Here is a 23502-nt window from a genome sequence, read left to right on the forward strand (position 1 = left end):
TGAAAAGAAATATCTACATGGATAATTGTCATGCAGTTAAATAGATCAAATTTGAAAAGTTCCTCAACCAGTGATAACATTGGCATAGATGTTAAGGTTTTAGTACTTGATTTTGATAACTTTTAACTTATGAAGTTTCAAATACAACTGAAAAAAAAGGTGTTATAATTCAGATATTCTGTTTTAGGCATGCCTTAATGGTACTAACTTACATTGCTTGTATAAAAATAGTCTGTTTCTCCGGAGCTGTTAGAATGCCGGAATTTGGAGCTTGCAATTCCTGGGACGTATCTTGCTGGTAAAATTTTACTTGCTGTTTCACAATAATGTTCCATTATGAAGTCTTCATTCATAACTAAAATTCCAACTGATCTTTTAACTCTTCAGATTCACCAGTAGTGACAATTGCATCATTTGCACGCCAGCTTGTTGTCATAACATCAAAACAGCGACCCCGGAAATTGACAATTCATGGGAGTGATGGTGAAGATTATGCCTTTTTGCTGAAGGGACATGAAGATCTGCGCCAAGATGAGCGTGTTATGCAGGTAGTTTCTTTTTTCCTCTTCTTGGTTTTGTAAACTTCTGGTAGTTGAGGTTATTTAGCTCCTCTTTCTTGGGCTCCAAGGCAGATCTTGTGTCTGTTTCTCCAGAAAAAACCCCTGATTTTGATTTTAATTTTTACAGCTTTTTGGTTTGGTAAATACGCTTTTGGAGAATTCAAGAAAAACATCCGAGAAAGATCTATCTATTCAACGGTATTCTGTCATTCCATTATCTCCAAACAGTGGGTTAATTGGATGGGTTCCATATTGCGACACCCTACACCAGCTTATTCGAGAGTATAGGGATGCTAGAAAGGTATGTTATGGTTCACAAGGGGGTTCATGTGCGTTTGTGCATATTTAGATTAATATTTTGTTGCTTTGTGATGTAAGCTACCAATGATTCAGTCATGTGTGTCCTAATGACTTCAGATTACCTTGAACCAAGAGCACAAGTATATGCTCAGTTTTGCTCCAGACTATGATCATTTACCACTTATAGCAAAGGTGGAAGTTTTTGAATATGCTTTGCAAAATACAGAAGGAAATGACCTAGCAAGGGTATGGATGGAAGATCATACCTTTTCTTTTTCTTTCAGTATTATTCTTTTCTTTTATTCCCAGTAACCAATTATGCTCTCTGTTAGGTTCTTTGGTTAAAAAGTCGCACTTCTGAGGTATGGTTGGAGAGGAGAACAAATTACACTAGAAGTTTAGCAGTCATGAGCATGGTAAGAGCTTACCTTCTAGCGTATCATCTTTTCTGGTAACACTTAGATCCATCAAGACGTGAAATATGCAATGACTTTTCATTGCATGATGTTCTTGCCTGATTTGCAAGCTTTTGGTGATCTGATATGATAGACTTGCAGTGTCTGATAATTGAGAAGGAAGTAAGGCCAACTGGACTGTTGTTTGTGGGTTTCTGTTGTAGCCAAACTTCTAGTCGAACTGTTTGTTGGCTTTCATTTGAGAAGCATTTGGCGATTGTAGATTCTGGCTTATATACACTCGAATGCTCTGGAAGAATTACAAGAGAGATTCAGAAGATTCAAAATTTCTGTAAATTCCAGAAGCGTCTAGAACTCTAGATTTATTTATGTATTCATTTATGTTTTGTATTCAGGATTGGGGGAACAGAAATAAAATGACAAGTGGTCTGCCTAGATGCAAAGATTTTGAACTTTCTGTTGCATTGTACTTATAGGAAGAATGAAATTTTGATCCTCACATTGTCCAACCAGGGTACTGGCTTGAGGAGAGAGTAGGGGCAATTCTACATTGCCTTACATCACCCAGTTCCTCTTAATTTTTTTGCCCTTTCCACCTATGAGTAACTTGTTCACTGCATTGATAGACTGCCTTGAACATTTCTTTTGTTTCAGGTGGGTTACCTTCTTGGCTTAGGTGATCGACACCCAAGCAACCTTATGCTGCACCGCTTTAGGTAGGTAATATTGGAAGAAAGTTAAGATGATGTCAATGGATTTTATCATATATTTCATGTTTTTTCAGTGGGAAGATCTTGCATATTGACTTCGGAGACTGCTTTGAAGCTTCAATGAACCGAGAGAAATTCCCTGAGAAGGTGCATTTTCACTAAATTAATAATCGCTGTGTCCTCTTGCTAATGTTCTATGGTTTTCAATGGAGTTAAGATAGATGACATCCTTTAATTTCTTTGATGTAGGTCCCGTTCCGCTTGACTAGGATGCTTGTGAAAGCTATGGAGGTCAGTGGTATAGAGGGCAACTTTCGGTCCACTTGTGAAAATGTGATGCAAGTTCTTCGGACAAATAAGGACAGTGTTATGGCAATGATGGAGGTGAGATTGAAGTTGCCTTTTCATGCTTTTGTGAGTCTTGTCACTAGTAGTCAAGGTTGATTAAACTGAATCAATTGATAACAAGCTTCAAAACTTTGCCGGAAAACTACACATATGTAGAGGTATTGATAATGGTGAAAAGTGGAAATGCGAGGAGCATTTGCTGGCATTAGTACTGATGATAAATCTCACTTGCTGGTGTTCCTTTTTTCTCTAATGCAAGTGTTCCTTGTAAGTTTGACAAATCTCACTTGCGAGAAATTCAAAAGACTCTGGGTCACATGGATTGGATATGGTAGGATAGATTGAGTTTTCAAATTGTTGATCTAGACAGAACTACAGAAGAAAATAAATTTAACTTCTTTAATTAAATAATAAGATTAGTATTTCTAATTTTTTATTTCATCCTTTTCAGGCATTTGTTCATGATCCCCTCATCAACTGGCGTCTTTTCAACTTCAATGAAGTCCCTCAAATGTCCACGTTTGCTAATACTCATACTTCTGCTGTTGTGAATGCTGAGGAATCGGCTGCTAGTAGAGAGCTTCCCCAACCTCAACGAAGTGCCCGCGAGAGAGAACTTCTTCAGGTATTACCAATTCTGAAATTTATTTATTCTTTTTTTTTTTAAAATAGCTAGTTCTGAAATATTAAAAACTTCATAATGGTTCTACATGTATGCTTATATTTGTGCAGGCTGTTAATCTGCTTGGTGATGCTAATGAGGTTTTGAACGAGCGTGCTGTGGTTGTCATGGCTCGGATGAGTAATAAACTGACTGGACGTGATTTTTCCACATCATCTTCAGTATCTGCCAGCTCTAATCAACATGCAGTAGATCACAGCTCCCTAATTGTAGGAGATACTCGGGAAGTAGAGCATGGCTTATCTGTTAAATTACAAGTTCAGAAGCTAATTAACCAAGCCAGATCACACGAAAATTTGTGCCAAAATTATGTTGGGTATGACACTAAAAGTTTGCTAGTCTACCTTTTCTTTCATTGTTTTATATCTATTTTTAATGATAAGTTAGTAAAATCCTTATATATACTAGTTCAGGAATTTAGTCACTAGTCCATATAACCTAGGCCACCTACTTGGTTAACCAAGAAGCATAGCTCTTGATCCCGAGTCCTAGATCGAGCCTCACCACCTTCCTCCTCTTTGTGTAATGCCCTCCTTAGGGCGTTAAATGCTTAAAAAAAGCATGGTCAAAAAACAAGTCATTAGTCTGTATAAGAACAATAAAATCTCTTCTTCCAAAATGTTATATCGATTACAACTAGTAAAATTGGTGCATTGACCCAAGGTTTGAAGTTCATTTGAGGAGCAAGTACTAGGATTCCAGTGTTGGCAAAATAAAAATTACCCTGCCCCAATTATCGTTGAAGATCTCTAATCACTTGTATCCTTTTAACGTGTTTCAGGTGGTGCCCTTTCTGGTGAAGAGAAAATCACTTGTGTGAATAGTTGTACATAGCTGATTCATGGTGGGACCTTGTGGATAAAGTCCTGGTTATCCTTCTCTTTTCATTATATTTATTGTACACAAAAGCATAATTATACAAGTTGCATGTATATTCTTGTAGAGTGAAATAGCATAATTTATACAAGGTGCTGTATTTTTTCTTTAAAATTCGTGTGCAATTGAGAGAGGCTCATTTAGTTCAATCGACTTTTCTTCTCCACGTGGCTTGTATGTTATTTTTGTAAGGCGACTTCATCTCATGTCAAAAAAAGAAAAAAGAAAGAGAACATGTCCTTTTAATTTTCTTTTGATGCCATTAGAGGGTTGGATTTGATCATTTACAGATAAAAAAGGGGAAAGCTTACGTCTTTAATCCAACAAAATCGGATGCATTCAGCCAGGTCAATGTCTTTAAGGTACAGTTTTAATTTCCAAAATCAAATGAATAAATTTTGGAGAGCATGATCTCGGAAACAGCTTAATAAGATCGTACCTTTACAAGCTGATGTTCAGTAGTGAGCTCATTTATTAACATAGATCGTTGATTCAGAGCAGGTTCTATCATGCAGCATGCAACGCTCACGAGTAATGGCCTACGAAATACTTGGAAACGCGCTCAGCGAGTTGCTTTTTTTTCTTTTTACTGTTTTTCTCTCCACCTTTTCAATTTGCGAGTTGCTTTTTCTTTTTTCTTTAATTTTTTGTGACTAGTGGTCGTTGATATTTACAATGAACTGCCACCGGTCTTGTGCATGTATTTAATCTAAAATCCAGCAAGAGACGTCATGGTAACTCGTAGAGTACGAATTTCGAAGACGTGTAATCATTAAAGAGCGTATCTCTCCTCTAGTCGATGTCATCTCCGAACTACTTCCTTTAGAGCCAGACAAAAACTTCATACAACAGCTAATTCTCTATGATCTATTTTTCTTCATGTCGGCTTTTAATTTAGTGGTGCATGTGGATCTCTTGCATCAAGCTAGGCCCCTCATCTCGTAGCTTCAATGCTCAATTTTGCTTTTTTTCTCTCTTTAAGTGACTGTTTCTTAGATCTTTCCAATTGATTTTTAAAAGTGGCCTCCCCCATGGTTGTTAGGCCTTCTGAAAGCAAAAAGCAGCATGTATTGTGTCGACTTTAGAGTTCCTTGAAATCATTGGGCTCAGTCGAATCTAAAGTTCCTTTGGGTCATTGAAATCTATCAATCTAGAGTTTCTTCGAATCATTAGGATCGAGTTTTAAAGCTCCAACCGATAATTTGTTTTGCTTTGGGTCGTAACGTCTTTTCCTTGCTATGGGCTTTCTCTTAGCCTTGGGACTTCCAATTGTAATTAGGCCTTGGGCCCTTGCTATCCTTGTAGCTCTTGAACCATTTTAATCTAATAAACCTTTATGCTTTACCTTGGAAAACGAAGTTCATATTGGTTCTTCACCAAGACTCGAATTATACTATCCCATGTCACATTACGGCACGCCTGCAACTTGTGAAAACAAGAACCTTCTCGGAGAATACAGTCTCCACTAAAATAGCATTATAAAAAAATTAATAAATAAAAATCCATATAAATGTTCTCTCAATAATTAAAAATCAAGACAAATCATGTTAACTTGAGATAGGGAAGTAAAAAAAAAGAACAAAAGAATTAAGGCTGACAATTGACACGGTTAACTATAATTCTACTTGATCAATGATCAATTATTGAATAATGTGATAGATCTCAAGTTCCAACAGAGATGACGATCGAGTTGAGTAACTCATACAAGGTAAAGTTCTGATTTGTCTCAAATGGAAGTTCTTCTGGATACATGGGACTCCTGGGATTTGCTCAGTTTTGCCTAAAAACAGTATAAAAATATCAGATATATGAACAGCTGAAATAGCAGCAAGAACCTAGTTTACATGGTAGTGGCTTGAGCAAAGCATCTCATACCATTCAGTAATTACAGGGAGTTAAGTTTAAATTGTCTTCAATTTTCCAAGAGACCTGCAAGGAACATTCATATACAAGGGTATGCATATTTCAAGTAGTGGGTCTCTTTCTATATTTGCTCTGCACCAGGCCCACCAGGAAATCGGTAAAAGTATGCTCGTAATCCGGAATTTTCCCATAACCTGCCATTAGTTTAAGATCATGTTGAATTCTGTAGCATTACAATATCCATTCATAGTGCAAAAATGAAGAATAGTTGTGTTATGTAATAATGAAGTGAATTAAATTGTAAGCCTATTGGAATGAAGATGGACAAGTTAATTAGAGAGAGAGAGAGAGAGAGAGAGAGAGAGAGAGAGCATGGAGAAAAAAGGGGAAGGGGACCCAAAGTAAAATTCATGTCTCTACTTGCCAGGAAAGTAGTTGATGTCAATCACGTAGAAGACATCTTTAGTCCCATGCTCACGAATCATATCTATGTTGAACAATTGAAGGCCCTAGAAAATTCATCATAATGTAATTGAGATTAACGTACAACCAGTTATATATATATATATATAAGAGCTACCACAGAGATAAATAGAGAGGGTGAGGAAAGAGCGATACCAGTCGAAGACGAAGCTCCCTTGCTAGCCTCTCCAACAAAGAACGCGGAGGAAGCTCTGCAAGAAGGCATCAAATTAGTTAGGACTACCTATAAACAGCTAGGTTCTCCTCTTACAAGTCAATTTACTGAAACAATGACCCAAAAAAGAAAATAAATCCCACTCTATACATAAACCAAAATGAAGGCCTTTAAAGCAACTAACTTTGACTATTCAGAATTTATGTCTCACAGAAAGTATCTAATTAAATCTCTGGTTGGTTTGCAACAAATAAATTCTATGCAAATTGAGAGCAAAATACCCTTCAAAATTAGCAAGAAATGAGAAGGGTTGGTCAAAAACTAAAAATAGTATTCACATGAAAAATAAAAGGTTTTTAAAAAATCTCACCACCAACAGAAGGGTCCAAATCTGCATCATCTGCAGAAGCAGCAGCAGATGAAACTCTCGGAAAACGGAACACACCTGCAACTTTTGCTAGCTCACGCTTACTGATATTAGGTAGAGAGAAACGCCGAACTACCTTTATAGCTTCACCAACAATATAAATCTTAAAGAGAACACCACCTATATAAGACATGTTAAATATCAAAATAAAATATAATGGATGTTTACATTGAAATGATTCTCAAGCCTTGGTCAAAACATCATACCATGATTAACGAACTCTTGTAGAACCAAGGGAGGTTCAAGTTCAGACAGAGAGAATTCGTCATATGCGAGAAACAATTCATGCGACTTAGCAGTTCCATCCACTACCAGCGGTTTTGCAACTAGAATGTTATAGGGAAAGTAATTAAACTACAGGTGCAGTTAAACAATCAAAAAATTTCATAGAATATTTAGATAACTGTCATAACCGATAGTAAAAGGATTCCAAAAGCCAATCAACGGGAATCTATTAATCAAAAGTATAGCCCTGGTTAACTGTAAAAACATTGAACTTCAACTGGTTCTTAAATGTCATATTCATGCATTCTTCCCTAACATATAATCAGATTCAAACCGAGAATCTAAATCTTCATTCAAGAATCAAATCATATGTTTCAATAAACAAATTCTTAAAATTGATTAAAAACTATATATTTTCTTTAAAAAAAGAACAAAAAAATCATTACAATTACATATTTTGATAAATACAGAATCATTGTCAGCAAATGAGAAGACTTGTTTATAATAGAACAATATATTCTTATTATGTTGAGTGATTTGCGTTAGAAACCATAAACTCTTGAATGTAGATAATTATTCCTATTATTGTGCCTGAGAAATTTTGGAATATCAATCTCATCGATCTCATAAATAATATACCAAATTTCATCAATTGAATCACTTGTTCAAAGAAATACTAAGAAACTCCCATTTAAATTGAATCAAATAACAAAATGATTGAAAAAGGATAGTGGACTAAATTAAAATGCCATAATATATTAATATAAAATGTCAGAATTTGACAACTATAATTAGAGAAGTAGACCAACAAAAAGAAAGAAGAGGGAGAGGAAAAGGATACTAGTAGAAAAGAAAGAGAGAGAAGAGAAACTTTTAAAAATGAAATGAAATCTCAAATTTTAAAGCTATAAAGTCTAATAACCATCTACAGAATCAAAAGATTCGTTTAGAATAATAAGATTTAATATCAAATCATGAGATTCAATATTTAATCACAAGATTCAGTTATGATTTAGGTATATTTAAGATTCACTATAGACGCTAGGAAGAGGAATTGAATGAATCGAGAATCACAAGATTCTAATGCTTAGCAGATACGAGTGCTGGACATTTACAAACATGCAAATTTACCCAGAAACTTTACCCAGTGGCAACTTTAATCCAGCTTTCATAACTTCATGGGGAATGGACAATGGATCTTTGTTAACAACCGTTTGCCTTGGAACACAAACCTTGCCTACAAGAATAATAAATTAATGTTAAGCAGTCAGCATTACTGAACTACTCTAGATTTTCAAGCCAAGCCTGGCAAAATAAGGGCCTAAAGAAGAGGAAAGAAAAAAAAATTAAGAAAATACGTGAAAGATGACCTTGGCAGTCAGACAAGTCAAGGTCCGCTACATCCTGAAGCATGGACTGGCGATTGTGTAGATTTTCTATTGCATCCGGAGGATCAAGTACAACTACTTCAGGATGTTTTTGCTGGTAATCCTTCAAGACAAAATAACAAAATAGACAGGATAAGGAAGGGCACTTTAGATGGGGCAGGTAAAGCCCAGAAGAAAGTAAGAAGCTGTATCCATGTGTATACATTCCATACTACTTTAGTAATAACAAAAGATTGGAAAAGATGAAGCATCTAAAAGCAATTTAAGCAAGACACATATAACAAATCAAGACAAACTTCTATGGTAACAAGATAATATCCCTAATGCATTATTAAGCACGATAATCTTGAGAAACAAGACATTTGCTGACAAATTATTCACAAGTTCTCTGGTGATAAATATATTGAGAGGGGAAAACCATCATCGACAAATAGAGGTCTCCCTGTTACAGAGAGAAGTTCTTTTTTTATTTTTTCAAAAGAATATTATAAAGCACAAAAGATAAAATAATTACATCTAGATTTCTGAAAAAAAAAAAAAAAAAACATATTCCTCGACTATTTCAAATGCTGTAGAAGCCATGACCTTGGGTAAAAAAATAAATAAATAGATTGTTTCCAACTCGGTGTTGCTAGGCACAGAGAGGAGCAAGCCAAGGGAAACTTAGGCAAGATAAGCATCTATCTTTGAAACATTGCCATGATCTGAATAGATTACTACTGACTAAAGAAATAAAACTGAATGTATTGAGGTGTTTGGTTGACCAAACAAAGTTAAGGTCCACATTCAGATGGTAAAGTTAAAACAAATATTAGAAGGTATCCGCAGATTCCAGTTCCACACTCTAAATATCTGGAGAATACATGTGTTTGTTTGACCAAGTGCAAGGCAACAAATTAATGGGTAATCTACAGTAGCACATCTCTCAACTTTAGAAGTTGCCATACTTCAATCCCTCATCTTCAATTTATTATCACAAAGTCCCTCATCTTTAAAAGTGTTGCACAAAAATCTCTCGAGCCATTTTCCATTCATTTATCTAGCAAAACTAATATGTGGCAGTGCAACAGTATTAAATAAGAAAATTAAAAAACAAAAAATGTCATCTAAAATATTAATAACGTTCTTCCTCCTCTCGCACTTAGGAGTTTTTAATCTTATTTTTACATTGTGGCACCATTATATATCAATTCTACCAGATAAACAAATGGAGAAAGGCCCGAGGACTTTAAGTAACATTTTTACAGATGGGACTTTATGTAATATTTTAAAAAATGAGGCATTTTTATGTAAAATTTTTAAGGATGAGAGTTTTTTATATAACGCTTTTAAAGATGAGGGGCTTCTACATAACACTTTTAAAGATGAAAGATTTAGAAATAACAAATTGAAAATGAGAGCTTGAAGTGTAACAGACTTTAAATTTGAGAGACAATTTGTATAAATTACTCACAAATTAATAGGTAATGAATAATGACAAGCAGCAGGTGCCAAGCTCAAAATTAAGAAGACCAAAAAAGTAGATATTTAACCCTTAAACTTGTCATCGAGTGGCAAACCACCCAAAGCTAACCTTAAGGCAATTTAGCCCATAGATCTACTTCTAGGGCAATTAAGTCTCAAATCCTGACTAAAAGCTCAAACTACATGCTTAATTTGTAAAGTTAGGACTTAATTGCCCAAAAAATAGAACTCATAGCCAATTTGCTCATATGGTTAATATTGGAGTGATTTGCCCTTTGAAGACAAGCACAGGGGCAGCAAATTGCCAAAGGACAAAAGCAGAATAATGTTCAGGTTTCAATTTGTAAAAAACATAAACAAATAAACAAATAAAATTCAGTTTGAGAGAGAAAGAGAGAGATTAGAAAAAGCACAATGCCTTTTGTGTGTCTATGTCAGTGGGTTATTCTTTTATTCCTTTTGGGAGGGAAAAAAGGGACGGGGTGGATTGCTAATTAGAAGGCAAATTACACGTCAACATGAATATTCTGTACCAAGTTATGCAAGAGAAGAAGCTCATGATGGATTATGAGTCTTAATGTTCTGTCGCAGCTTCTTTTCTTTATAAAGACAAAATCTGTTTGGAGTAAGAAGGAAATAGCTTGAAGTTAAAGACACTTCCAAATATTAATCTAATGTTAGTGCCTCATAATTAACAGTAGTCAAGAAAAATGAGAAGCTCTAACATAGAAATGCTTGATTCTTAAACTTGAAAACCAGTGCCACTATTCATATTAAATATCTATTCCAAAACTCGTATCCTTAAAAAACGCCAGGAAAAGAAGATGTCAAAACTTATTTGGATGCATATATCCTCAACCCCTAACATATATGCATGGCACTTAATACTTTACGTTAGATCATATATTACACACCAAGATATTCTTCGGTACTTAATACTTTAAGTTAGATAATATGTTACATACCAAGATCTTCTTACTATTTCAACCCACTAAAAACTACAATGCAATTATTAATGTGAAAGACAGATAACAAACCTCAATAGCATCACACCAGCCTTTTCCTGACAACTACAAGGAACATAAAGACAGTCAGACACTTATATGCTAGGATTAAATAGCTAAACAAAGAATATATGAATAGGAATACTGAAAGCAATCTCACCTAGAATCTGATCAGCAATTCAAAACCATAACAGCAGCAACAACAAATAAATGCAGATCAAAAAGCTTTCCAAAAATAAAGCATACTTCTGAAGGGTATGACCGAGCATTGAATGTGCATGTTTTTCAGAGACACGCATACAGAGCCCAACACTAACCTTATGTAAGATAACATCAAAAGGACCTTGATCTGACAATGGTCTATTTAGATCAATAGCTACGAACAGTATCCCTTTGTTCCTGCAACAAAAAATGAACTCTCTTGTCCATCATTATAAAATCATTAAATAATGAGACATGCATCAAGAAATTTGAGAAATTAGATAATCAAACGACCTTAATCCAATTAATACGAACATAACTCTCGCCCATCATTATAATAAAAAAATAATAATAATACAGCCACTTCAGCAACAGTAAGCAATATGCGAACAAGCTTTATTAGTTTATCCAACTAATCCAGCCATTTCAGAATATACTTTCTCCTCTTACTTCCATGAGAAAATCACTTCATCAACAAAGTTCTAAAAAATGATAAATTTAATGTTTGTATTTGATATATTTATGCTTATTATGTAGTTATATATCTTAGTTTTACTCATATTTTAAATATCTATTCACTTCGTTAACTTTATAAATTTTCCAAAAAAACATTGTGCAGTGGTAGGCTGTTGCTGTTTTGGTATGACTCTCACCAACCTATTTTTGTTACCCAAAACCATAATGAAATGAAGGTCAAATTACCATAATGATCCAAATGTTTCGTGTTCTTGCATTTACATCCAAACTCTTTAATCCTTAACACTACTTCCCAAAATACTAAAATCATAAAACTTTATCCAAAATTGAAAATCAATGTGGAAGAAATATGCTGCATTTGGTGTGGCAAGCCAAATATTATTTTTTTTCATTAATAAATGTTGGGTCCTGCATGACAACTCAGCGAAATAAAAATGAAAAGAAAAATCAAAAGAAAAATCAAAATAAAAATCTGACCATTGTTTAACCAAGAATGTGACTTAGAAATTCTTGTATCATCTCCTCTTCTAGTTTCTTTCTTCAGGCAATTGTGACATCTTCATCAATTGACTACTTTGCAGTTTGCAGTGAAGATGAAGAAATAATTCTAAAAGAGGGGAATCTTGATCTTGGACGAGAAATTAAGGATGTGTAATAAATTACTGCACCTATTCAAAGGAAAACCTAAAGAAAAAAAAATGATTGATACAATACTTAAATGTCATTTCCATATGCTTAAAAATGTGATCTTATTGAACTTTGATCATTGACAAGAAACAAGATAGTGATAGTCGCCACAAATGTTCAACTAGACAACTTTTAGCTAAACTACACGACAAAAAACGATATCCTTCAGTATTCCTTTTTCTCTATCTTGTCCATGCCATGATTTTTCTAAGAAAAGAATGAACTCTGTGGTTGACATTGAACTTCAAAATCTCCCAAAGACAAGTTCCTAGCACCAATGGAAGAGAAAGAAGATTATTATGTCGTACAACATCGTCAAGCTCTGAAAAGAGTGGACAAAGACTTCTCTCCCTCATCAAGCAATTGCAAGGCAAGCCCTTTGGCCTTCGCGGCTTTGGCACAGCTAAACAAGTCTCTGTATCTCTTTTTGCTTTCTGTAGGTACACTATTTTGATATCAGTTTCATGTTTTTTTATTACAGTATTGGACCATGAGACAGTTACCAAAAAATCAACTAACATTGAATTAATTGGAATTCAATGGAATGAATTTATTGCACCTTAATCATTGTTTGATTTGGTTATGGATTCAAGCTACAATTTCCTAAGGAAAAACGACAAAAGTCGATAAGATATTAAAGCATTTCTAGTTTATATCCTTGGTTTAAACCATGGGTAAATCCAAACCATGATCATTTTTTTCTTTTTTCTTCTTTGTTTTGTTGACGTGTCAATTGGGCCCCAAGATTTTAGTAAAAAATACCACTCGCTTGCCACGTCAGATGGACAGACTCTCACTAAATTGGTTTTAAATTTTGAATATAAATTTTATTAATTTTGAAATCTTGGAAAATTATGCCAAAAATTAAATGTTTGGATTAGAATGCAAAAATGTTCAGATTATTATTGCAATTTGGCCTAAGAATAAAACAATGCTGAATTTCAGCCAGCTGACCCACAATGAGGTGTGACTGAATATCATTAGATGCATATACACTCTATTTCAGTCTTGGAATGGTGGACCCCTATCAGCATGCTGAACCACCCAAAAATTTGAGACTCAAAACAGACTGCTTATGTATAATATGTTACAATATATATCTACAAACGAGTAATTAGACAACACAGTAAAAATTTTGAACAACAAGACAACGTACCAAGCATTGACTTTATGTTCCTTGTTAACAAGATCCAAAGAGTATATATGGAGGAATATTCCCACCCAAAACAAAAGTAAAATCAAAACTACGAAAATGATAAGAGTCCAAATAGCCAGAAGTAAAAGCATATCTCATAAGTCAAAAACACAGTTGCCTAATTCTATTCCAGAAAGCAATATCCATATATCCAATAATTTATTCTTAACCGTTATCACAAAGGCACCTTTAACCTCTCAAAGGTTTAAAAAATTAAATAAAACAAAAAAAATTAAACCAAAATCTAAAAATTAAAAAAAAAAAAAAAAAAGATATCAAAGTATAGAATACACATACAAATTTACATTTATACACAGACGATGATGATGTAAAATCCCCATGAAACTAGAAATACAAAATCAAAAGCAAACTGATAAACAAATATGCAACGATATTCAGATATATACAGAGAGAAACATATAATCAGTGAAGTGAGAGTGAAGGAAGAGTGTACCTGGCCAATACTTCAAGCTTAGGCTGCAAGAAACTCTTTCTCTTCTTTGACGTCAAGGCGTATCCAACAACCACCAGTTTCTGCAGCTGTTGAACGGACAACGGCGTCGTTTTCACCTCCCCTATCTCTTCATCTTCTTGGGGAGAAATTTCTCCGTTTATCCTCATAGCCCAAAAATCCCAGAAAACCCTAGAACAACCCAAATCACCAATTCAAAATTTTATTTATAAACGGTTTGAAAGACTCAATCTTTCGCTGGAAATTACTTGTTTTGATTAATTACAAGAACATGAAATGAAAAAGGGAAAATATAATTCAAAAGTTCCCTTCCCAACTATTATTTTCCTTTCTCTTTCTTCTGGTTTTCACTTTGGAGAGAGTGAGGGAGAGAGATTAGGTCTGGATTATGCCTTGTTTGATCGGATTTATAACGAAAATGGAATTCAATTTGCAGAGAGAAACGAGAGAGAAAAGAGCTAAGACAGAAGATTTTGATTTGGAGAATGGCAGAGTTGAGCTGATGAAGGATTTTTATATATACGTTTTTTAAAAACTGAAGATCTGTTCTAAGCGAACGTGGTTTGGAATTTGGAAGCTTCTTCAGGATTCATTTCCTCTTATTCCCGATTCTGCCCCTACCATTTAGGCTAATTTTCATTTTTAGTCCCTCAACTTTTATTTCTTTTTTATAAATCCTTTGACTCTGTTGAGCAGTACTTTGTTACTTTATTACTGCAAGCTTTAAAGTCAATACATACATAAAAAAGTTAAAAAAAAAAAAAAAAATAAGAAATATTTTTATTATTTACACTTTAATCAGTAATTTAATTTTTTTTTTTTACTTTTAGAATTCCACTATTCTTTATATATTAAATATTACACACAAATAAAAGAAAAAATTTGAAATTTTTTCTTTTATTTGTGTGTAATATTTTTATTATTTACACTTTAATCAGTAATTTAATTTTTTTTTTTACTTTTAGAATTCCACTCGGTAATTTAATTTTTTTTTTACTTTTAGAATTCCACTATTCTTTATATATTAAATATTACACACAAATAAAAGAAAAAATTTGAAATTTTTTTTTTAAATAAAAATTAGAGATTGAAAATTGGGGATTGAGGATTGGGGGTAAAACCTAAAATTTCTAATATCTGAGTATTTATTCAGATGTGCTTACCACTATATTAAACATGTGAGTTCAAAAAATTTTAAATACTTTATTGTGTTTAATATTTTCATTTATTATAGACACTATTATTAAAAATAAAATTTTTATTCTTGTTAAATATTATTTAATATTTATTTTAAAAAAAATAAAATAATATACAATAAAAGTAATAAAATATATTGGGATAATTTTGAAATGCTCTTTCTATTTTACTTTTTATTTAAACCTTTAATTTTTATATAAGGGTGAAATTGTGGGAGAAATGGGAGGAGGAATAGTGTGAAAGATGAGATAATAAATAAATAATTTTTTTAAAAAAAATTATGCTAAAATGGAATAAAGACTTTAATAATACTTAAATTGAAATTAAAAGAGTTTTAAAAAATAAATTGAAGTTAATAGCAGAGATTGAGAGTGAAAAAAAAATTTTTTTTCATTTAACACAAAATAAATTGCTTGAATAGTTTTATTATTTAAAGGGTATTAAATAAAAATTTTAAATATTTAGTATGTTTTATATTTATAATTAAAAAATAAAATGCTCTCAATAAATTTAAATTTTAAGAGAATTTATTAGGCCCATCAAAAAACAAATATTTATAAAATTAAAATATTTAATTTTATTATAAAAAATACTTTTTTTATAAAATTAAAATATTTAATTTTATTATAAAAAATATTAGGAATGGATAATAAATTTTTTATTCACACTTATCTCTTATAAAGGCGGCTTGATAAATGATGGAAGGAGAATTTAGACCGATACACATCAACAGAGACACAGCAAACCCATCAAATCTCTCAAGGCTCTGAAGAACAAATTTCTACCCACAGCCACTGAGATACACAATTTTTCAATGGAGACGACCATCGAGTCCTAAGGTAAGGAGGCGACAAATCCTTTATTTTCAAGATAGGGTGGAGGTGATTTGTTATTCAGTGACTCACTCGCAGCTTCTTGATTATCTCTGATATCTAACTAACGTCCTTGTCTTGTTGGGTAAGAAAAGACTGGAACTTGTATCTCCTAACAAAACCTGAAAAACAGAGACTCAAAAGAAACAAGTCAAAAAGCAAAAGGGTCACATGCATGAATCAATTTGTGAGGATTTCAACCTTACAATTTGCCTCTTTTTCAGGGAACACAGCAACTCCTAAATACGCAACAGATCAAGAAATACCCTACTCCACTAAGCACAAATTAATTATAATAATCCTATTTAATTTTATCTTCTTTTAAAATATTTTTTAATATTTAATATATTTATTAATAAAATTTAAAATATTTAAAATAAAATAATTAAAAAAATTAAAAAATATATTTTTTCATAAATATAATAAAAATAATAATAAAACGGATCACTTTACCGTTACAAAATTACTCTAAAATTTCTCTTTTATTCAAATGGGAATCAAGAATTGGAGAGTAAAATCTAAAATCTCTCAAATTTACTCAAATATATTTATCATTAGACTAAATATTTTTGAGTTTAAAATGAATAAATACACTTATCACCATATTAAAGTCTGTGAGTTCAAAATCTCCCTCTCCTTAAAATTAAATACAATTTTATACAGTATAACTATTTAAATTATTGCCATTTAATTTTAGACATTATTTATATTTTAATTTTAAATAAATTTCCATTAAAATTAAATTTTAATTTGGGAAGAATTTAAATTTGCCTGTGGAAATTTTATGAAAGTAACAAAATTTAATAGTGTTCTAATAAGTAATTATAAACACATAATTTGAGTATGATTTCAATGTTGATATAAATTTATTAAAATTAAACATTTTACAAATTTAAGATAAACATTTTAATTTTTTTTATTTAATTGACTTGTTTATGTGTCTTTTAAAAAGAAATTGAGAAATAATTAAATAGTTTTAATATTTCTTAGAAACTAAGATTATCTTTATTTATGAAAATAATTTATATTTAAAAAATATTTCTTATTAAAAAAATTTTTTAAAATTTTTTTAATAAAATGACTTTTTGTTTAATTTAATAAAAAAGATATTAATAAATTTATATGGAAATATGTTAATAAAATTTTCAAATTATAAAAAATGTTTTTCTCTTTTTTCAGAGTTATTTTTAAAAAAATAATTTAATTTTTCCTAAAAATATTTTTAGTTATGATTTTTTTTATTGCTTTAAGTATAATAAAATTTGAAAAATATTTTTTATATATATTTTAACATTTAAAGTAGAAAATACTTTTTATAAAAAAATAAACTATTTGAAAAAAAAGTAATTTTTCACATTTTAAAACTTTTATTAAAATTTCTCTATATATAAATTTATTGATAAATTTTATTTTTAAATTAAAATTAAATAATAAAAAATAAATTATCTCATTAAAAAATATTTTTCACAAAAAATATTTTCTATGAAAACTATTTTCTAAATATAAATTAATAACGGATGCTTTACTTCAATTTATCCTTCTTTTTTTTTCTCAAACTTAACTCATTATATTAAAATATTTAGAAAAAAATTAATAAATTAGATCTATTCTAATCTTGGACCAATAGGTATCTTATACACTCAATTTAATGTTTTATTTGTTTAAAAAAATATTTTATTGATTAAAGAAATAAATTATTTTTTAAAAAAATAACTTTCCTTTTAAAAAAAGTTATTTTCCACCATTTTAAATTTGTATATATAAATTTATTAATAAATTTTATTTTTAAATTAAATTAAATTAAATTACAGAAAATAAAAATATTTTCTAAATATAAATTATTTTTCATAAAATGAAAGTTAAAATTTAATACTTTAAGTGAAAAAAACTTAGAATAATCTTAGATAATGATTAACAGCTAATATCACCTGTCTGGAATCCATTTCAATTTATATTTTTCTTTTTCAGAAAATAAGAAAGGTATTTTTTATTACAATTTTCAATTATAATTTTAATTTTATAATGGAAATTCGAAATTTTTTTATATAGCTAGAATTTTACATTATTATAAGTGAAATTAATATTACTTTATTAGTGATTATAAATATTATTTACGAAAAATAATTTATAAATTCAAATAATAAATGCAACTGAGTAAATTTGAGATGATTCAATTCTTCTCTCAATTCTCAATTCTCGGTTTAAAAAAATTTTAAATATTTAAAATTATTTTAATTATTTTGATTTAAGACTTCTTTAATTTAAAATGTAAAATATTCTTATTTATTGTAATATTTAATAGCCTTTGAAATTAATCAAAGGGCTTTATTTTAATAATAACATCAATAAAAATACAAATTAAATTATAAATACATTTTTGAAATGCATATTTTTTTTCTTTTTTATTTTTCAGTTAAATATAAAATTATTTAGTTTCCGTTTATCCCATGAAAAATATTTTTTATACAGAAAATATTTTATTAATAAAAAAATAGTAAGTCATTTTAAAAAAATGACCTTTTATTTTAAAAAATAAAATCGTTTTTAATATTTTAAAATTTTTATTAAAATATTTATATATAAATTTATTAATAAATTATTTTTTAATATTAATAAAAATTAATTTATTTTGTTAAAAAAATATTTTTCATATAATATATTTTATAAATATAAGTTATTTTGTGCAAACAAAAGGAGCTTCTCTAATCTCAAGCAATATCTATACCTCTCATGTTATTCTTTGATGCTCATGTATATAATGTGTTCACACTTGAGATAGAATCTTATCCAACGTGATACCTTTTCCTTTTGTGATTAAAAAGAAATTCGAGTGTATCATTTGCTTTAGAAAAGTATTTATTAATTTAATTCAATTATAATTAATATTTAACTTCTAATCTATAAAAAAAAAATATTCAACTTTTATATGCTGATGTAAATCATGCAGGCTCTAATTTAATGTTCATTTTTATAAAATTTTATAGTTATTTAAAGGTCTATTGGTTTAAAAAAATTAAAAATTTATGTTTTTTCATATTTATAATTTAAATTTTTAACTTTAAATTAAAAAATTTTAACTTTCAAAATTGTTATGATTATAACAAATCTCTAATTTAATTTTATTCAAAAATAAAATATGATACATGGCAGTCATGCGATATTATTTAATTTTATTTTGACAGAAATAAAATATGACACTAGTTTAACTTATTTTTAACCATAACCAATTTCCTATTTAGCTTAAACCCCTCATTTAAGGAATTGAATTCCCTAGTCCCTCTTAAACGATAAATACCTATTGTTTAACACATTCTTCCTCGTTGGTAGTAAGCGTGTCCATAAAGAAAGAGATGAAGCGATTTTGGCAAACCCACGAGCGTTGTCCTTCCTTCGACGCTTCGTTGTCTTTCCAAAATAGCTAGCAAACGAAAAAGTTGGAAGGAATATCTAAAGAAAAAACAGACAAGGTAAGATTCGACTAACTTCCATAAAAAATTGATTTGTATTTTTGTGAAATATTATTGTATTAGTAGCTTTAAGAAAATGTGTGAAATGAATATGTTATTATTGTAGTGTAAAGCATTGTGCAATTTTTATTGTATTTATGCACTATTTACAATACTTGATATGAATTTGTAGTTGGGTTACTGATTTGTACAGTATTAGTATTTATATTTAAGATTTCTAATATGACTCATTTGGTTTTTGTTCATTGGGTCTTTTATTTGTATTTTGATAGACTAATTGTGTTATTTCAAAATATTGCATTGTATATTTGAAATTTGTAATAGTTTTCTGTTGAAATTCATGTAGGATGAAAGTTTAATGAATGATAGTATGTCAAATATTTTGGAGGTATTTATATATCATATCATTAGAAAAAATGTTAGAATTTGACTTAAACTAATATTGTGAGTAAATGTAAGGATTATACTATTGTAAAGTGACAAAAATAGAATATTATAAGCATAGGAGTGATTGAGAGATTCGGTTTTTAGTAAAGAATGATGCTAAAGTAAAATAAATATAGTTGGAGGGTGTTGAATTTGGATTTTTGAAGCTATTCATGAAATGCAAACCTATCACTGCAAATAGTGAAGATGGAGATAAATTATTCTATGAAAATCATTATGTGTCTAGTAGTAGAAGAGGTCTTAATGAGAATAGTACTAATGATGTTGGGGAAGTTAGTATTGTTGATGTGTCAATTACTATACAAGCAAGTGAGTCACTGTTAAGAATCGAATAATCACACAATCTAGAAAATAAGCACGAAAAAAAAATAAATAACACAGATTGAACTTGGTTCACCAATTTGGCTACATCCATGACGGCTAGAATTTTATTATTTCTCTTAAAATTTTCAAACATGATACACTAGGAGAATATTACATATTTATATGTCTAAAGAAAATATAAAAAAAAGTAAAATAGTTGGATCCGCGATCGTGGAGGATAGTGTACAGTCTATAATATATTATTAAATTCCATATCTCAACAGTCACAGTTCCAAGAATAAGTAATAAAAGTTCAGATAAATGATGCTCCATTTATTAATAACAATAATGATTCATCTTATCATGGTGAGTATGTACCAACAGAGGAACATGAGGAAGATAATTCAATAAAAGAAAGTTTAATTGGAGATTATGAAATAAATGATGAAGAATTTCTTCATGCAATACAAAATAAGACAACATTTGATAAAGGCTTACTTGAAGAGTTTTAAACCACAATTAAGGCAGATAACAAAGGAATTGAGAATGATAATAGATAACTTGATTCAAATGAGGATGATGGATTTGATACACCATTAACAATGATGAGAACAATATTGATCCCATGAGAAAGCAAAAGGAAAAGAGATTGATCTATAATCCCAGCTGCAATCACAATAATTGGACTTTTGAAGTAGGGATGATGTTTGACAGTGATAAGCAATTTAAAGACTACATTACTAAATATGTCATTACTAATGGCTATAACATTAGATAGAGTAGGATAAATAAATTGAAAATGAAAGCAAGATGCAAGGGTTTATGTCCGTGGATGAAATATGCATCTCAGTCAAAAGGGGAAAGAACATTCATAGTGAAGAAATATAGTGCAAATCACTACTTATATAATACTCACAAATAGGCTTGACAAACAGGTCCTCTACAAAATTTAATAACATAGTTATAACTACTAAACTCCCATTTAATTAGTCATAAATAAAAATTTTACAAATTAAAACAATCTTACAACACTTTCATTGAAAAATTAAGGAAGATACATTATGAAATACTTGTGTTCTATAGGTACATTTATTATTACAAATACAAGGAACAACAAGCATAGTGAAATTGTACAAATAAGCCTAACTCTTCTATCACACGACTCTTTGGCACATTTATCATGTTGCAGTTACTGAATTGTTTGAAGAAGCTTGATTTTGTCTTCTCTTAGCTCACAGATCTTTTGTTTTTTCATGAATAACCTTTCTTCTACTGCCTTCAATTTTTGTTTCACATTGCAGACATAATCATTCTCAAAAGCAATTATTGCCTCTAAAGTTTTTATTTTATAAAAAAAATATCAAACACAATCCTTTTTCTTGAATTAAGTCTGATCTTATCATCTAACCATAAAAAAATTGCAATTTATAACCTGATGCAAAAACAGATTCACCATAAATTTTTTCAACAGTAATATTAACACAAATACAAACCAAGCAAAATAGTCAACATTGAACTTCTTAAGTAAAAGCTAACACTTCTTATAAATCTTTTCAACCAAGTTCTTCTATTAATATTAAGAAAACTCTTTTAAAACTATATAGTTGGAATTCATTTACTATTTTAAAAGGCATTTGGTAAAATTTCAAAATTTTTAAAGTAAACAATATCAATATACATAATACCTCGTTCATTTTTAAGTGAATTTCTATTTCAACGCAATATCACATCTGTCCTCCCCCATCAATAAATGAAAGAAACCATAAAATCATGTGAACATATATTAATTATTCATAATAAACTCAATGTAAAGAAAGTAAAGCGAAAGAAAAGCGAAAATATTTAGTAAAAAAGCATCAGAAGCATTCAAAGGCTATTATGTTTCTTAATGGACAACAATAAAACTCATGAAATAGTCATGCATTGAAAACCTATTACCTTTCTCAATGGACAACAATAGAACCTTCGCTCATGATTTTTCTTGTATAAACAGTTAGAAGTTGGGCATGATTATGGTGCTCAGGATAAAAAAACTCATTCGACACTAATCCTACTTGATGAAGAACCACGCATGGATGTTATTTCTATGGTAAAGATGGATAATGGTGGAATGATAAAGCTTGTCTTCCTCTAGATTGTATTTGTGGTACTATTAGGGGTTTTAAATTAGGGATTTCAATTCTTTAAATTATGGGTTTAAGGTAATTAAGGATTTAGTTATGGTTAAATATGAGTTAGTCTAGAGCTAAGTAGCAATTATGTGGATTTTAGGTAAAAATAAAATAAAATATGTGGGTGTCATGTGTCAAATTTTATTTCTAGTCAAAATTAAATTAGAGATTTGCTATAATTATAATAAATTCGAAATTTAGGAATTTTTTTATTCAAAATTAGAAGTTTAGATTACAAACGTAAAAAAAAAAAAGGTAAAATTGGAGTTTTTTTGAGCCAATAGACCTTATTTAAATAGTTACATCTCAATATTGTGTATTAAATGCTAATCACGAAAAAAATTTAAAGTATTTACTAACTTTTTTTTAAATATACATATGAAAGTTGCATTAAATAAGACCAACAAGGCATACATTATAACATAGAATTACACATACTGAATCCAACAAACCAAATAAAAAAACTAATCAAATCAAATTAACCAACTAACAAATCAATCCTCTTCAAACCTAGAAAACCTAAAATCACACATCTCCATAATACCACAATAACCAATACGAATCACTATCGAATTTGGGAAAGAACTCAACCCACACTAGAAGCTTTCATCAAGCCATTTGATTCCAAAGATCTAATAAAATAAAAAGCCCTCTAAAGCTAAATCTCAAGCTCTGCAACTAAAGGACTATGTCATCAAGAAGTGACGAAGCAGAGCTCTGCCTCTCTCTCTTATCTAGTCTGAAGGTATAGTGAATTTCAACAAAAGGTTCAACCTTGAAATGTCCTCATCAACATTATGCAAGAATAACAGAAAGAAAATAAATCCTTGAAAATCTCAAGATGAAGCCTTCACCAAAAGCTATGACTTTAGATTTACCCACTTTGTCTCTCTTTCAACCCAATAAAAAAACTAACAAAAAAAAAAGAAGAGGAGGAAGAGAAATCTATAATATATCCACACAAAAAACTTCAAAGGAAGAGAGTAGACCACTGTCGATTGGATCAAACAAAAGGAACCATTGCTAACTTTAGTAGGAAAAAATACCGAAAGACAATTACTCAAATGCTTTGAGATAAATAAAAATGAAAATCTGAAAATAAAATTTTTCTCT

At 30.1% G+C, this 23502-nt stretch overlaps 2 protein-coding genes across 5 annotated transcripts in view; one reads left to right on the forward strand and one right to left on the reverse strand.

The window, feature by feature from the left end:
• Positions 1–4058, forward strand: part of LOC110618927 (serine/threonine-protein kinase TOR) — a 54494-nt gene extending 50436 nt beyond the window's left edge. For both annotated transcript variants that reach the window (XM_043958574.1, XM_043958575.1), the window contains exons 48-58: positions 232–298; positions 388–548; positions 688–861; positions 978–1106; positions 1193–1276; positions 1931–1992; positions 2061–2133; positions 2236–2370; positions 2786–2959; positions 3067–3332; positions 3798–4058. In XM_043958574.1, the coding sequence (XP_043814509.1) occupies positions 232–298; positions 388–548; positions 688–861; positions 978–1106; positions 1193–1276; positions 1931–1992; positions 2061–2133; positions 2236–2370; positions 2786–2959; positions 3067–3332; positions 3798–3816 (1344 nt within the window). In that variant the 3' untranslated portion in view covers positions 3817–4058. The remainder of the gene's footprint in view (positions 1–231; positions 299–387; positions 549–687; positions 862–977; positions 1107–1192; positions 1277–1930; positions 1993–2060; positions 2134–2235; positions 2371–2785; positions 2960–3066; positions 3333–3797) is intronic.
• A 1325-nt stretch (positions 4059–5383) lies between these two features.
• On the reverse strand, positions 5384–14459 carry LOC110619522 (inositol-tetrakisphosphate 1-kinase 3). Of its 3 annotated transcripts, none has more exons than XM_021763029.2 (11): positions 13915–14459; positions 11218–11299; positions 10934–10966; positions 8415–8535; positions 8189–8281; positions 7026–7145; positions 6763–6939; positions 6374–6429; positions 6180–6264; positions 5768–5949; positions 5384–5672 (listed from the first exon to the last, which is right to left on the reverse strand). In XM_021763029.2, exons 1-10 carry the CDS (start codon positions 14079–14081, stop codon positions 5858–5860), a joined length of 1026 nt encoding a protein of 341 aa, XP_021618721.1. In that variant the 5' UTR covers positions 14082–14459; the 3' UTR covers positions 5384–5672; positions 5768–5857. The 3 variants fall into 3 exon arrangements, with proteins under 3 accessions (XP_021618721.1, XP_043814511.1, XP_043814512.1); XM_043958576.1 differs by lacking the exon at positions 13915–14459 and adding an exon at positions 11061–11067 and having other exon boundaries at positions 11218–11302; XM_043958577.1 differs by lacking the exon at positions 13915–14459 and adding an exon at positions 10430–10512.
• Between the last annotated feature and the right edge of the window lie 9043 nt (positions 14460–23502).

The sequence above is a fragment of the Manihot esculenta genome, chromosome 7, assembly GCF_001659605.2.
Source record: "Manihot esculenta cultivar AM560-2 chromosome 7, M.esculenta_v8, whole genome shotgun sequence".
In the NCBI taxonomy this organism is placed as follows: domain Eukaryota; kingdom Viridiplantae; phylum Streptophyta; class Magnoliopsida; order Malpighiales; family Euphorbiaceae; genus Manihot; species Manihot esculenta.